This window comes from Panthera pardus, unplaced genomic scaffold (assembly GCF_024362965.1).
Source record: "Panthera pardus isolate Hobbes unplaced genomic scaffold, ASM2436296v1 HiC_scaffold_16, whole genome shotgun sequence".
Taxonomy (NCBI): domain Eukaryota; kingdom Metazoa; phylum Chordata; class Mammalia; order Carnivora; family Felidae; genus Panthera; species Panthera pardus.
In genome coordinates, this window is record NW_026526721.1 from 47,654,816 (window position 1) to 47,672,377 (window position 17,562).

Below are 17,562 nucleotides of genomic sequence, written 5' to 3' on the forward strand. Positions count from 1 at the left end.
GGTTATTAGGAAGACTGTGTGTGTGTGTGTGTGTGTGTGTGTGTGTGTGTGTATACACACACACGATACACACACGCATATATATATAAAGGCGGGAGGTTGGAGCATATTTCCTTTACTTTTTAGCGCCTTTTTTTCCCCCCAAACAACTTTCAAGCGTTCAGAAAAAGTAGGGGACTTCCATTTGTGCTTCTGACCGCGCCCCACAAATAGGGGTGGGCGGTGATCTTTCCTTACATCCAACTGTTTCCTCAAATCCAGTTGTTAGTGGGAAATGACTGAAATGTGGCTATCCTCCTACTCCCACCTTCCCTATGGAATTCCCCCCTCTCCTACTCTCTCCATTAGTTAGGACTCCCAATTCTGATTTTAAGTACGACGCCAAGATGCAATGAAGAAGCCAAACGGACGCTAAGAAACGACGCTCTCAAGGGCCTTTTACCAGGTCACGCTCCCTCATCAAGCTCCGCCCACTCCATCCGCCCAGTCCCCGCGGCATGCTGGGACATGTAGTCTTTGAAGGGGCAGCTGCTTTGGCCGAGTCTCCTCCCCCAAGCTGCCTTTCGCCGTCGGGACGTCGGGACGTCGCGTTGCTCCCGTCTCTTGCCTCCTCCCTCTTTCTTTTCCTCTCCAGAAGCTCACTCCCAGACTTCCGAGAACCTTTTACGACATTGGGTCTCAGAGTCGGTCCGGGCGCCAGGTCCACTTTTCGGCAAAGTGACGTGGACGTCAACAGCAATGGCGGAAGGAGAAAAGGTCCTGCCACAGCCAACGTCGAGCGGTGACGGCTGGTGAGTGAAAGCCTAGGGCTGATTCTTTCTGCCTCTCTATTCTTTCTGCTCACCATCCTGCCTGTCCCTGAGGCACCAGCAGGCTCCGACCTGGAATGGGAAGCCCCTTCCTGGGCAGAGTCCAGCGCCCTGCCCCGCCCCCTCTGCTGGCCAGCTCCTCTCAGCCGGCTCCATCAAATCGAAGGGTCTAAGGCCGGACTCCAAATGATAGGGGTGTCGTCCAGGTATTGGGCCTCAGTTAGGTCCTCCTGTTTCGTTCACCGGTTTCTAAAACTTGCTGGAGAGGGTGGCTTCAGGGCTGGGTTTGGCAGGAGTCCCTGGCCCGGGGCGTTAGAGTAGGTTGGTAGGGAACGAAGTTAGAGCTGAGGCACTAGAATACCATTTGAAGAAGACACTTGAAATTAGCACCGCAACGTTTGCCGGAGAGGTTGAGAGATACCCCCAGGGAGGATCCCTCCCACAGAGTTGAGATATTTTTTATATTCTAGTTTTTATTTCTTATTTTGCGTTTCAACCGTTTCTACCATTCGTCTCACACAAGTCGACTTTTTTTTTTTTTTTTTTTTCCTGTCTCTTTATTTCTACCGCTCAATCTACACAGCTTTTGGACGTTTTGTGGATATTGCTCTTGCTGCTCCCAAGCCTTTGCATGCTTACCTGACTTATACTCGGAGCTGTGGAGGGGGCGGGGACTTCCAATAATTTTTTGGTAGACTTTAGTCATTTAGTGTCGTTAATCTTTGGGAAAGGCTCCTACTTTTGAAATAGTTAATCTTTACAATACATTTTTAAGACAAAAATATATGGAACCTTTAGAAGCTTGTTGAGTTTGTATATTTAACCTAAGTATATCGACCACATGTATTAGTTTTAGATTTGCTTTTTCATCATCTGACATGTATGTAGCTCATGTAATAAGTTGTTTGCCTAAAAATAATACAGGACATTTTACACATGGACTTTTAATACTTGAGAAAGAAATGAAAATCATTGAAAGGGATAGATAATATAATAGTTGAGAAAATCAGTTCTCAGCAGACGTCTGGCATCACCTAAGTTCATGCATGTACTCTCCAAGGTGTAGTAGGAAAACTCACTGGTGACCTAGATGGAGTTTCTTTTCTCAATTTGCTTATGTTGGAGCTGTGACAGGTAAACTCAGTAACAAGGTAAAGTTGATCCAGTTCTTTGGGAATGTGAAGGTGTTATGGGATTTCAGGGGACAGAAACCACTTCCACTTGCAGTCATTAGAGAAGGCTTCATGGAAGGAAAGGTGTTTGAATTAGGCCTTGAAGAATCAATAGGTTTTAGACTAGTGCTGTCACTAGAACTATAACGTGTATGTAATTTAAAATTTTCTCTTTTTTCCCCCTAAGATTTTTATTTATTTATTTTTGTAATTTTTTTAAAAATTTATTTTTGAGACAGAGAGAGACAGAGCATGAGCAGGGGAGGGGCAGAGAGAGAGGGAGACATAGAATCTGAAGCAGGCTCCAGGCTCTGAGCTGTCAGCACAGAGCCCAACACGGGGCTCAAACTCACGGACTGTGAGATCATGACCTGAGCTGAAGTCGGACGCTTAACCAACTGAGCCACCCAGGCGCCCCTTCCCTAGGATTTTTAAAGTAATTTCTACACCCAACATGGGGCTCGAACTCACACTCCCCAGATCACGAGTTGCATGCTCCATTGACTGAGCAAGCCAGGTGCCCCTGAAGTGTAAAATTTTCTAGTAGCCACATTAAAAACTAAAAAGAAACAGTTTAAATTCTTTGATTTATATCTGAAACATTATTTTAACATAGGATTGTTCAAAAAAAAAAAAGCCAGTTAGATAGTTTTACATCTTTTTTTTATACGAAGACTTCAAACTTTCACGTGTTCCTTACCTTTACCCTACATCTCATTTGGATCTAGCCACATTTCAAATGTTAAATAGCCACACATGGCTAGTGGCTAACATGTTGGATAGTGCATTCAGATTAACAGATGGGAAAGGCCTTTGAATGGAGTAATAGCATGACCATGCTTGGGCAAGAAAACGAAGTGATTGTTTGAAGAGTAATGACTAGAACTTCATGAAATTGGCTGTCTTGAAAGTGTGTATTGTATCTAACTGGCTCTGATCAGCTTATTGGAGGTCATGAGGAGAAGTGTTTCTAGAGTTAAGGTATCTTTGAGGAGTTCTTAGGATTGTGAACAGGAGTCTGTTCACAGAGGCAAGGAACATGGAATTAATGGTTGTTAAAGGTAGCATTTGTTCTCTTCTAGGGTTGCTCTGTCTTTTGTGTGACTTTCTATTTTTGTTGTTTTTATTTTCATGAATGGAGGAACCCTGAGGTGTTCAATGATTTCTCCTCTCCTTCTGTTCTCATGTAATCTTTGTCCATTTTCTATGCTCACTGCACTCAGTGGTGCCCTGTAGGAGTGAGTTTGAATGTAGAGAAGACATTGGATTTGGAGCCATAGATTTGGTACAGCCTCTGTTCTAAGACTAGTGAATGGGTTGTTATGGAATGGGAAGGATTTACTCTTTTTTTAAAAAGTCATGGGGCGCCTGGGTGGCTCAGTCGGTTGAGCGGCCAACTTCGGCTCAGGTCATGATCTCTCAGTCTGTGAGTTCGAGCCCCACATTGGGCTCTGTGCTGACAGCTCAGAGCCTGGAGCCTATTTCAGATTCTGTGTCTCCCTCTCTCTGACCCTCCCCTGTTCATGCTCTGTCTCTCCCTGTCTCAAAAATAAATAAAACGTTAAAAAATAAATAAAAAAATTAAAAAGTCATATTTTTATTGCAACTTTTTCAGCTGGAAATGTTTCTGAAATATGTTATATATCCGATTGCCTAACCTGAACTTATCTCAGTGACTTAGAGCCATTCAGTTTACAGATGTAAGTGTATAAGAATAAAACTAGGTCCCTGTCCTCAAGGAATTTGTGGTCTAGTTAGAGGAGGCACATTTAAGAATGTCAGTTACTGTTATACTTCTGTAGTATAGTGAGACCTATCTAGGCAGATAGGGTAGATTGTTGCTATGTTAAATGGACCCAAAAGCCTTCCCTTTTTGAAATTGCTTTTTATTTTATTCCCTGTTTTCTTTCTTTGTTGTTAGTGGTATTTCCCAGTGTTTTTTGTTTTTTTGTTTTGTTTTTTTTTAATCTCTGAAACTGGGTAGCTGACCACATTAAAATTATGTATCAATTTGCAAAAAGGCTCGGGGTGGGGACTGAAGATCTTGAAAGTATGAGATGACACTTATTTACTGATCTTCAGTTATGTTCTAGGTTAGTGCTTCTCAAAATTTAAATGTGCATTGGAATTACCTGAGGATCTTGTTGAAATGTAGATTCTGATTCAGTACATTTGCTTGGGACCTGAAATTCTGTATTTCTTTTTTTTTTTTTTAATGATTTTTATATTTATTTTTATTTATTTTTTAATTTTATTTTTTTTAATTTACATCCAAATTAGTTAGCCTATAGTGCAACAATGATTTCAGGAGTAGATTCCTTAGTGCCCCTTATCCATTTAGCTCATCCCCCCTCCCACAACCCCTCCAGTAACCCTCTGTTTATTGTTCATATTTATGAGTCTCTTCTGTTTTGTCCCCCTCCCTGTTTTTATATTATTTTTGTTTCCCTTCCCTTATGTTCATCTGTTTTGTCTCTTAAAGTCCTCATATGAGTGAAGTCGTATGATATTTGTCTTTCTCTGACTGACTAATTTTGCTTAGCATAATACCCTCCAGTTCCATCCACATAGTCGTAAATGGCAAGATTTCATTATTTTTGATTGCCGATTAATACTCCATTGTATATATATACCACATCTTATTTATCCATTCATCCATCGATGGACATTTGGACTCTTTCCATACTTTGGCTAATGTTGATAGTGCTGCTATAAACACTGGGGTGCATATGCCCCTTCGAAACAGCACACCTGTATCCCTTGGGTAAATACCTAGTAGTGCGATTGCTGAGCCACAGGGTAGTTCTATTTTTAATATTTTGAGGAACCTCCATACTGTTTTCCAGAGTGGCAGCACCAGCTTGCATCCCCAGAGATTCTGTATTTCTGACTGACTAGCTTCTAAGTTATGGCAATTCTGCTGGTTCATGGACCACATTCTTCAGTAAGGTTCTGGATGATGTGCAACTCAAAATGAGTTGGCCAGAGGAATGTATCTCTATATGTTATATAATCTGTTATATTTTGTCACCTAACACATTATGCTATAATTTATTTGATTACATGTTTTATCATTGCTATTTACATAGTGAACTTCTCAAGTGCAGTGGCTGATAGCAGGTGGCTCAATAAATGTTTATTGTCTGCATAACTTTTGTCAAATCATGTGCAATAACATACCAAGCTGTCATTTCATATACATTTTCTAACTTCATTGTTTTTGTGAACTGTGTAATGCTCTGCTTGTATAATGCTCAACTTTTATGGAAAACCATGGATATCAAAAAATACTCAGCTCACTTTCTGAAACTGCAGCCACATTAGCTCAGAGCATATGGAGAAATACTTTAAAAATATTTACAACGAGTTTGAAATTATTTAAATTTAAACAAGCTACAGATTTGTAAAAATTAACCATGTTAAATTTTTATAGTTCAAAGATTGATAATTACTCTTCTCGGTATTGAAGAAATTGGCCTTGGATTTGAACATGTTTCTCATTTTCTGAGGCTTTCTTCCTGACATAATGCTTAAAGATCTAGTCATGATTTAAAAAATGTTTTCTGGGGGTGCCTGGGAGACTCCGTCAGTTAAGTGTCTGACTCTTGAATTTGGTTCAGGTCATGATCTCACAGTTGTATGATTGAGCCCTGCGTCAGACTCTGTGCTGGGAGTGGAGCCTTCTTAAGATTCTCTCTCTCTCTCTCTCTCTCTCTCTCTCGCTCGCTCTCTCTCTCTCTCTCTCTCTCTCCCCTCCACTCACTCTCTTTGAGTGTGCACACACACTGTCTCCCTCTCTCTCTCAAAAATAAGTAAAACATTTTTTTTGTATAGATATTAATTTTACAACAACTGTTGGTATTCTGAGTTTGTTTAGTTTAAAATTTTTGTACAATATCCACGTTAAAGTCGTGATTTTAATTTATTGCTAAACTCTTCTTAAAATTATAAAAGTATCAGTTCATAAAGAAGCTTCTATTCTTAATTTGAAATGTGAATAGAATTGTTTTGAGAATAATAGGGTCTTTTTCAAAGTTTTGTGCACTTTGTATATAGTGCTTTCAGTGCTTCCCATTTCATAGGCATTGAAATATGAGGAAAGATTTAAGGAGTAGGTGATTGCAATTTCAAAAATGATATAATCAATAAAGAAATACATTTAATATGAAAGAGAATGGAACTCATTTAAGGTGAATATTGACAGCTTGTGGTTCTGGGCAGACTAGATATTACCTTACAAAAAATGAAGAGGAAGAAAAACCTCGTCTTGAATTAGGTGTTTGGTTTTTTTTGATGTTTGTTTATTTTTGAGAGAGAGAAATCACACAAGCAGGGGAGGGGCAGAAAGAGAGAGGGAGACACAAAATCCGAAGCAGGCTCCAGGCTCTGAGTGGTCAGCACAGAGCCTGACGCGGGGCTCGAACTCACAAACTGTGAGATCATGACCTGAGCCAAAGTTGGATGCTTCACTGACTGAGGCACCCAGGTGCCCTGAATTAGGTGTTTTTAAATAACAACTATTTGATTTGGTAAGCTGTAAGTATAGTGCAGGAAACAATTAGAAATTAAGAAGACTTAACTTGTTTATACTATTTACATTCATGTTTTTCTTATAATTCAGATTTTACTGTTTTTAAAGGTAATTCCTAAATAATAATTAACTTCTAGGATTTTGCATCTGTGGATGTTTTAATATCCACAGGTAAGAGTTAATAATTGGTTTTTGAATGCCAAAAAATGGATCCAATATCATTTAGTTTTACTGTAGAGAGTACAGGTGCCTTCCCCATCTTGGAGGCAACTTAGGTAATTCTGGCACACCAAGTTAAGTGTACTGCAATATGCACACAGCCAACTTCTGTCTCCTGAACAGAGTTGATAAAATATGCTTGGCAAATCATTTCTGGTGCTTATGCTAAACTGTGGATTCTACTTGGTATAAACCAAAAACAGTGGCTTCCCTCATGTATCAAAAAGCAAAATAGAGTTTAGCAAAGCAGTTATAAGGCATTCAGCAAACACTAACTAAATACTGGTTATATTCAAGCTACTGTGTAGTGTTTTAGGAAAAAACTGAGACAGATTTAAAACCAGAGTTCGCAGTGTTCTGTCTTGCTTGGGCACTTCAATGTTTTCATCTTTTTAGCCGTAGTATTCAAATAATATGTGAAGATATCTTCTAAAGATACCTAAATATTGGTGTTTTGGGAAGTTATACACTCTAGCAGAGTAGAATAGGATTACACAGCTTGAAAAGGGACAGTGCTTGAAGTGACTTAGATATTGAGAATTATAAGTGGAAGATAAATCAGTCCCTTATGTTAGGCTTACAAGAGAAATTGTTTCTTGTGGAAATGCAAGAGCAGTAAGTTAGGAGTCAATATTAAGAAACTTATTTCCTGAAATTTGATGTACATTTGTTTTTAAGAGTCTAACCTTTGACCTGAGCTGAGAAAATGATCAGTAATTAAATCACTTGTTTCAAGTCTTCTTTCTTTTTCTTGAGGGTTAAAGGAGTTTTTCTTATTCCTAAGCTGATACGGCATTCCATAGTTGGGTGGGAATGCTGTAGTTTGTGTTTTTCTTGGTTTAAAGCAGTTGTTACATAAACTAATTGGTATGGTGATATTTAATAATTTTAGCAAGAAGATATAAGAATATATGTTTGTGTAGGGCTTTATCTTGTATGTAATGCTTATATATGCTGTCTCATTTGGCTCTTACAACAATTCTATGAGAAGTGGAAGTTATGGATTATTGTAGTTTTCTTGTTAGAGATGAGAGGACAGGCTTAGGGTGGTCAGGTGACAAACCCAGTTAGTAGAACTTATATCTCTTTAAGCCCTGTGCTCTTTCTAAAGTTGAATGCATATATGTTATGTATTTCACATATAGTTGAACAGACACCTAGAAAGAGCCCAATTAAAAATATGGTATTCCTATATTCAATCAGTCTTGTGTTTTGAAAGCCACAATATTCCAAGATGTACGTTGTTGAACATATATATTTGTTACTTGTGGCACCTATAAAGCTGTAAGGATATGCATACCTTGTCTGTGTTATATACACAAGAAGGGACAATTCATGATTGATACGGTGGGAAGTGATACAGAACATTATATACTATAGCTTTGTACCTTAGTTTTCATAATGTGTTCTCATAGCCTTGCCAAAAATAGATTAGTTTTTTGAACTTGAAATATTATGGTTATATAGTACACCTAGATAATATATACATATATAATATATGTTGTATATTTAAATGTATTTGTATGATAAATTATATGTTAAATATATATTATATAAGTAATATAATTATATTACATATATCTAAATCATATATAAAATAGAATTATTATTTATAGTTTGTGAGAGTATAGTAGTGATATTTAATTAGAAAACATAAGTAATTATACAGCTTACTAACTTTATTAGCTCAGTAATTTTTCTGTTGTTTTTATTCAGGGATATTGGAGAAATAAGAAACCTAGTTTTAAAATAACTCTCTGTGGTTACTTTCCCGTTTTGGGAATTTCTAGCTTTTGTTTTGAAGTATAAAAGTGACCCATAGAAGAATGTATTTATTTCATATAGGTCTGTAATTAAATACCAGAAATTCTTGAGCTTTGTATTGTAGATTCTATTTACACGTAACCACTGACATGAAAGTAAATGAGACTCTCTTTAGTCAAATAAATTATCATTGATGGTTGGAATCCAGGCTTTAAAAAAATCTGTTATGTATTTCTTTGCCAAATTAATCTTCATTGGTAAAGCACCCTTGGAAAGACTTGCCAAATGATGTAAAGTGTTGTCACCTCACTTGTAGTAGTGTTCCTTTATTTTCTGAAATGATAGTTTCCTGTTGGAATGAGCACTGGGTGTTGTATGGAAACCAATTTGACAATAAGTTATATTTAATATATTAAAATAAATAAAATGATGGTTTCAGGGAAAGGAATATTGGTAGTGTTTCTTCTCTCATTACATTTTGGATAAATTGGAAATTCGTGATAGAAGCAGGTAATGTGCTGTTTTGTGTTGACTTGTGCTGCTTTCATCCCGTTCTTTCTCTTGGGCAAAGGACATACTCTATTTTCCAAATAAACCACTGCTTCGATTGGGGGAAAATAATCTGGTGCCTTTCTTTGTGCATTGAAAGTCCTGGAAAGTCGCCTCATATGTATAGAAAAGAACAGTATGTTAGGAACTTTTTATTTTAAGGAAGCATGAAAGAGGAAAGGATTTAGAGCAGTCTGTAAAGTCAGCTTCTCATTAGTAGAGAAGATGTTCTTCCATTTTGTAAGCAAAGTCTTACAGCAAATGCATTGCAACATTACACATCTAAAGTAAAGTTATGACAAACAGCTTCTTCCTCCTTCTCCTCCTCCCCCTCCTCCTCCCCTTCTTCTTCTTCTTCTTCTTCTTCTTCTTCTTCTTCTTCCTCTTCTTCTTCTTCTTCTTCTTTTTTTGTTTGGCTGAGGCAAAAATTCCTGAGTTTTTTCATAGCAAAAGGGGCACACCCCGTAGGTACCATTGGTGCAATTTGATCTACATGGATTATGGATCAAAAATAAGTCTGAAGATTTAAAGCATCTGTTCCATTTGTAGTTAATTTTAGTAGTTTACAGAGCAGCGTTCTGTGATCTGTCTCCTTTGCCTGTTGCACAGTGCTGAAATACTGTAGATACAATTTTTTTGTTTGGCTTGTCAAGCATAGAGGACTAAATTTACACTTTTCTTAACTTGGCACAAGATCCCGCTTAAACAAATTCTGGAGAGGATTGCATTATTTGATAAGGGAATCTCCCAAAACTGCTTTTGTGGATCTGATCCTGATACAAAGTTTCACTAATTTTTTTTAAAACTGGTGAGTGAGATGTTTTTTTCCCTTGGCATTCAAATATACAACTTGTTAAAATGCTGTAAAAAGTATGTTGATTCTGACAAAAATCCAGAACTTCAAGATTTCACAGTTACCAGATTGTGCTCTCAGATTGTAAGGCGTTGTGGCCATTTCTTAATGTGTCTCATACTATTTGTTGTTAGAAAGTTTTGATGGTTTGAGATTGGTATTCATTTATTTATTTATTTTTTTTAATGTTTATTTATTTTTGAGAGACAGAGCACGAGCAGGGGAGGAGCAGAGAGGGAGGGAGACAGAATCTGAAACAGGCTCCAGGCTCTGAGCTGTTAGCACAGAGCCTGATGTGGGGCTCAAACTCATGAGCCATGGGATCATGACCTGAGCCGAATTCGGATGCTTAACTGACTGAGCCACCCAGACGCCCCGAAATTGGTATTTAGAAATAAGTTACACGTGAAGCACCGGGCTGGCTCATTTGGTAGAGCATGTGATTCTTGATCTCAGGGTCATGATTCAAGCCCTGCATAGAGCTTACTTAAAAAAAATAAGTCAGAGAAAGATAAATACCACATGATTTCACTCATATGTTGAATTTAAGAAACAAAACAGATGAACATAGAGGAAGGGAAGGAAAAATAAGGTAAAAAAAGAGAAGGAGGCAAACCATATGAGACTCTTAAATACAGAGAACAAACTGAGGGTTGCTGGAGGGGTGTTGGGTGGGGGGGATGGGCTAAACAGGTGATGAGCATTAAGGAGGGCACTTGTTGGGATGAGCACTGGGTGTTCTATGTAAGTGATGAATCACTAAATTCTACTCCTGAAATCATTATTACACTATATGTTAACTAACTTGGATTCAAATACATTTAAAAAATGAAAAAAAATAAAAATAAGTTATGCAGTTATAAGTTATGCATACCTTATGGTCACTGAACTTCATCTGTATGTCTACTGTACAAGTGAATGTGTAACAAAGTTGTCTTATTTCTATTTCTAACAAATGTCACAAAATATTTAGGAACTAATTAAGGAGTATTGGTATGGTAGTAATTTGTAACCAGTGTGCCAACAATAGCAAAATAAGTTCAGACAAAGCTTTTGATGCTGATGTCTCATGAGTTGGGCATTAAGAAATAACACAAAGTAAGTCATGAAACCACAACTTAATATGTGCAACTTGACACTGTTACACAGTCTGTTGGTGGTCATTTTTGAGTTTTAAGTAACTGATCACAGGTTTGTGCCAAACAAATTCCAACAGACTACGCTTCAGAAAGGAGCTGCTTTTGATGAGTGGGTTTTAGATAATAGGACTTGTGATAAAACCTTGGAATAGCCAGCTAGAATGTAGGCTACATGAAGCATGACTTTTTAAAGAAAAAAAATTTGTTTTCATGTTTATTTTTGAGAGAGAGAAACAGAACTTGAGCGAGGGAGGGACAGGGAGAGAGGGAGGCACAGAGTCTGAAGCATACTACAAGCTTTGAGCTGTCAGCACAGAGCCCAGTGTGGGGCTCGAACCTATGAGTAGTGAGATCATGACCTGAGCCAAAGTCAGACGCTCAACCAACTGAGCCACGCAGGCACCCTGAGAGCAGGACTTTTTGTTCACTGCTAGATCTCCAGTGCCTCACACAGTCGCCAGCAGGTAGTGGTGCTCAATATAATTTATTGAAGGTTTGAAGAAAAGAGTACTTTTGGGAAGGAAGGAAAGAATTCAGAACAAGGGTTAGAGAGAGATATAGGAAAGTTACTGGGAACTGAAGGAGAGTGTTTTAAGGAGAGAATCTAACTTTGCAGATATGTAAAGAGGACAAGGACTGAGATGACTGATGACTTTTTGGAGCAGTTTCCGTAGAGGGATAAAGGGTTTAAGTGAATGGGGAGAGAGTAAGTTAGAGATGAATGGTGACTACTGTTTTCAGGAAATTGAATTGTAAAAGGAAGGAGAGAGTTAACTGTTTGCTTTCAAGTTTATTTATTTTGAGACAGAGAGTGTAAGGAGGGTAGGGGCAGAGAGAGAGAGAGAGAGAGAGAGAGAGAGAGAGAGAATCCCAACCAGGCCCCTCTCTGTCAGTGTGGAGCCTGATGCAGGGCTCGAACCTATGAACTATGAGATCATGACCCGAGCTGAAACCAACAGTCGGATGCTTAACCGCTGAGCCACCCAGGTGCCCCGAGAGATGACTTTTTGAAAGGGAGTAGGTCATGTATAGGGCCTGTTGAATAAACAAATGTGGTGAAAATGTTTGAGGAAAGGAGAATAATCATCACAGGCTATATTGTTCTTTACATCCGTGAATGCAAGAAGTTCTGAGTCCATTTTATCTCTTGGCTCTGTTTAATAATGCTACTAGACTCAGAAGTTTGAGTAATATCCTATGCAGTAGAAATAGCATGTTTAGGATGTTTACATAGCAGGCTTTGGGTTTTTAATGATTTCCTCAGTAGTGCAGCTTTTAAATTTTTATTTTTATCAAACAATAATATACCTTAGACCATTAAAAAAATCTTTTTTTGGCCCCTCAAAAAAAAGGGTTTTTTTAATGTTTATTTTTGAGAGAGAGACAGAGTGTAAAAGGGGGAGAGGCAGAGAGAGAGGGAGACACAGAATTGGAAGTAGGCTCCAGGCTTTGAGCTGTCAGCACAGAGCCTGATGTGGGGCTCGAACTCACAGACCAGACCACGAGATCATGACCTGAGCTGAAGTCAGACACTCAACCAACTGAGCCACCCAAGCATCCCTTATTATTTTTAAAATAGTTTCCCCGTGTGTGTGGGAAAGAGTGGGTGGGGAGTAGGAATAGTATACTATTTCTTTTGAATATATATGCTGTATGTTAACTTTAAAACTGCCCTTAGTTTTAAACTTTACACTTTACACTGTGGTTAATATGTTGAACATTTTCCATGTCATTAATTGTTTTTCAGCATTTTAAATTGTTGCCTGGTATTCCATCTACTGATTTAAATCAGTTCCTCATTTTAAGAGAGCTACATTGTTTTCATGGTTATAATAAGCACTGCTTTGAACATGCTTTTAGCTGAATCATTTTACTCATTCTCAATTTTTGTTGACTGAAAGAGTATAAATGTTAAAAAGGAATCCATAAGTATTTAAATTATTCAACACTACAAATATAATCAATACAATATTGATATAAATATAATCAATATTATAAATATACTCAAGCTTGGGGCACCTGGGTGGCTCAATGGTTAGGCTTCTGACTCTTGACTTCAGCTCAGGTCTTGATCTCATGGTTCGTGGGTTTGAGCCCTGCGTTGAGCTCTGCGTTGACAGTGCAAACTCTGCTTGGGATTTTCTCTCTCTCTCCCTCTCTCTCTGCCCCTCCCCTGTTCTCTCTGTCTCTCTGTTTCAAAATAAATAAACCTAATATATACATATACATATGTATATACTAACTAATGCTTTACTGACTAATGCTATGTGCAAAGTAAATGTCCTTCCCATCTCATTTCTCTGAAGTAGCCACCTTTCACAATTTTGTTTCTTTTTCTAATGGATATTGCCATACCCCGGACCCACCTCCGGTCCCTAACAACTACTGTTTTTTTTCTGTCTCTGTGATTTTGACTATTCTAAATACCTCAAATAAGTACAGTATTTGTGTTTTTGTGACCGGCTTATTTCACTTAGCATAAAGTATGCAAGATTTATCCACGTTGTAGATGTGTCAGAATTTCTTTCCTTTCTGAGACTGAATAATATTCCTCTGTGTGTGTGTGTGTGTATGCCATTTAATTTATCCACTGAAGGATATTTGTGTGTGTGTGTGTGTGTGTGTGTGTATCCCATTTCATTTATCCACTGAAGGATATTTGTGTGTGTGTGTGTGTGTGTGTGTGTGTGTGTGTGTGTGTATCCCATTTCATTTATCCACTGAAGGATATTTGCGTTCGCTCCACCTTTGGGTACTATGAAAAATGCTGTTATGAATGTGGGTCCACAAATATCTGTTTGAGTCCCTGCTTTCACTTCTTTTGGGTATATAACCAGAAGTGGAATTGCTGGATCATACAGTATTTTTATATTTTAATTTTGGGGGGAATAGGCATACTGTTTTCCATGGTGGCTACACCATTTTACATTCCCACCAGTAGTGCCCAAGGTTTCACTTTCTCCACATTGTCACCAACACTTTTCTTTTCTTTCCTTTTCTTTTCTTTTCTTCTTTCTTTCTTTCTTTTGTTCTTTCTTTCTTTCTTTCTTTCTTTCTTTCTTTCTTTTTTTTGATAATAGCCATTCTAATAGATGTGAAGTTTTAACCTCCATGTGTTTGGGGGTTTTTCTATTTTTTTCTTGTTGATTTCAAGTTTCATAACATTGTGATCTGAAAATATGCATGATATGATCTCAATCTTTTTGTACCTGTTGAGGGCTGTTTTGTAACCCAGTATGTGATCTACTTTGGAGAATGTTCCATATGCACTCTATAAGAGTGTGTATTATGTTGCTTTAGGATGAAATGTTCTAAATATACCTGTTAAGTCCATCTGGTCCAATGTGTCATTCAGAGCCATTGTTTTCTTATTGATTTTCTGCCTAGATAATCTGTCCATTGTTGTGAGTGGAGTATTAAAGTCTCCTGCAATTATTGTATTATTATCAATGTTTGCTTATGTTTGTGACTAATTGATTTTTATATTTGAGTGCTTCTATGTTGGGGGCATAAATATTTATAATTGTTAGCTCTTCTTGATGGATAGACCCCTTAATTATGATTTAATACCTTTCTTCATCTCTTGTTACAGTCTTTATTTTAAAATCTAGTTTGATACAAATATGGCTACTCTGGCTTTCTTTTGATATCCATTAGCATGATAGATTGTTTTCCATCCCCTCACTTTTTTTTTTTTAATGTTTATTTATTATTAAGAGACAGAGAGAGGCAGAGCATGAGCATGGGAGGGGCAGAGAGAGGAGGAGACACAGAATCCAAAGCAGGCTCCAGGCTCCGAGCTGTCAGCACAGAGCGCAACACAGGTCTCGAACTCATAAACCGCGAGATCATGACCTGAGCCAAAGTTGGATGCTTAACTGACTGAGCCACCCAGCCCTCCCCCCCCCTTTCAATCTGCAGGTGTCCTTAGGTCTAAAATGAGTCTCCTATGGGCAGCATAGAGATAGATCTTACTTTTTGTATCCATTCTGATATCTATGTCTTTTGATTGGGACATTTAATCCATTTACATTCAGAGTGATTATTGAAAGATACAAATTTATTGCCATTGTGTTATCTGTAGATTTCATGTTTGTTGTGATGCCTCTGGTCCTTTGTAGTCTTTGCTGTTTCCACTCACAGAGTCCCCCTTAGGATCTCCTGCAGGGCTAGTTTAGTGATCATGAACTCCTTTAGTTTTTGTTTGTCTGGGAAAGCTTTTATCTCTCCTTCTACTCTGAATGACAGCCTTGCTGGATAAAGGATTCTTGGCTGCACACTTTTCCTATTCAGCACATTGAATATTTCCTGCCACTCACTTCTGGCCTGCCAAGTTTCAGTGGGCAGGTCTGCTACTAACCTTATGTGTCTACTCTTGAAGGTTAAGAACCTTTTGTCCCTAGCTGCTTTCAGAATTCTCTCTTTATCTATGTATTTTGCCAGTTTCATTATGATACGTCATGGTGTTGACCTGTTTTTGTTGATTTGGAAGGGAGTTCACTGTACCTCTTGGATTTGGATGCCTGTTTCCTTCCCCAGATTAGGGAAGTTCTCAGCTATAATTTGTTCAAATAAACCTTCTGCCCCTTTCTCTTGCTCTTCTTCTCCTGGGGCTCCTATGATACGGATATTGTTTTGTTTCATGGAATTACTTAGTTCTCTAATTCTCCTCTGATGATCTAGTAATTTCCTTTCCCTCTTTTTTTCAGCTTCATTATTTTCCATGGTTTTATCTTCTGTTTTATCTATTATCTCCTCTGCTTTTTCCATCCTCACTGTCACTGTATCTAGTTTATTTTGGATCTCAGTTATAACATTTTAAAATTCATCCTGACTAGTTCTTAGGTCTTTGATCTCCACAGCAAGAGTTTCTCTGGTGTCTTGTATGCTTTTTTTCAAGCCCGGTTATTAATCTTATGACTGTTCTTCTAATGTATGTTCACATATATTGTTTATATCTGTTTTGGGTAATGTTCTGGCTTTGATTTCTTCTTGACCTTTCTTCTGGGGAGAATTCCTCCATTTTGTCATTGTGGCTGTTTCTGTCTTTTGTGTGTTTTAAGAGCTTATTATGTGTCTTGCACCTTTGAGTACTACTATATTTAAAAGGAGTCATATGCTGCCTGGGGCCTGGCACTCCAGGAAGTGTTTTTGGCATATGTTGCATGTACTCTTTTATTGCATTTGGCTGCTCTGTCCCACTGGTCAGTCCTCTGCAGAGCTCCTCCTAGCTTGTAATGGTGCAGTGTTTGGACCTTTAACTAGGTGTGCTTTGATTTGTTGTTGAAGTAACTCTGGGGAAAAAAAGCGCGGGGGCGGGGAGCCTAATTCCATAAAAAGAGAAAAATGAAGGGGGAAAAGAAAACCAAATAGAGAATCAAAAAACTATAAGTCTAATTCCAGAGAAAGAGGAAGGAAAATAAGAAGACAAAGAGAAAATATGATAAAAGAATAGAATAAAAATGCCTAATCAAAAAATATATATATTATATATAAATTATTATATAATAAATAATATAAATATAAATAATTAAAAATGTATAAAATAAGAATTCATATATATTTATAAATATATATAAATATAAAAATATATATTTATAAATATATATATATATATATATATATGTATATATGTATGTATGTTTGGTTTGACCATAACAAATCAGAAACTATGAGCCTGATTCCAAAAGAAAAAAAGAAGAAGAGGGAGGAAAGAAAAAGAAAAGGAAAGAAAAAGAAAGAGATGTCTGTTGGTGCCTGGGACAGGTGGCTGTGCTGGTCTGAAGGAGAGGCCAGCTGCTTTGGGTCAGCCAGTCTTGCTCCAATAAACAACCAGTTACCAGGCACAGAGGGGCGGGGTTTGGTGTAAGCGTGTCCTGCCTCCACTGGGGGCTGCTGTGCTGCTCTCTGAAGTCCCACCATGTTGGTGTTGGGGGGAAAATGGAAACACCCCATTCTTTCCTCCCCACCCCAGGTGTCTCAACCCACGCTGTTCAGGCAGCCCTCAGAATAGCGAGGGCAGTCAGTTTTCCCTGCTCTACAGTTCTCCTGCTCCTTCTAGGCACTCAGTTGGGATTCAAAACTTTGAGTCTTAAAGGACCCAGCTCTGTGTGGCTCCTCTCCCCTGTTCCAGAGTAGGGCCTCACGGTCCTGCTGATAAAAGGCTTTTTGGCTGGTACCCTCGGGGTCTTTTGTCCTTGGGGAGGCAATAAACCCTCTTCCCAGAGTACTCTGGAAGAGGGGACTATTCTCTCCTAGCGTGCCCTGAGATCGCTACACCGGGCTGTGCACTTCGGCCGGCTCCCTTCTCCCCAGGAGCGTGTGCTAGGGCTCCTGGCTCCGCTCCAGAGAAAGTCAGTCACTTATGAAACCTCCAAATTTCAGCTCCAAAGGCTGTTTGCAAACAAACAAAACCCTCAAAAAACTGGTACTTTTGTATATCTCTTTCCCCTGTCCAGGGTCCAGAGAGGTTTTTCCTTTTGTGCTAACTGGATGCTGCACTTTCACAACCCCTCTTTCTTTCTCT

At 38.4% G+C, this 17,562-nt stretch overlaps 1 protein-coding gene across 2 annotated transcripts in view; it reads left to right on the forward strand.

Moving 5' to 3' along the window:
- Positions 1-529: 529 nt before the first annotated feature.
- TBC1D23 (TBC1 domain family member 23) overlaps positions 530-17,562 on the forward strand; it is a 57,962-nt gene continuing 40,929 nt past the window's right edge. The window contains exon 1 of one of the 2 annotated variants that reach the window (XM_019448166.2): positions 530-791. In XM_019448166.2, the coding sequence (XP_019303711.1) occupies positions 739-791 (53 nt within the window). In that variant the 5' untranslated portion in view covers positions 530-738. The remainder of the gene's footprint in view (positions 792-17,562) is intronic. The other variant, XM_019448167.2, reaches the window with a different exon arrangement.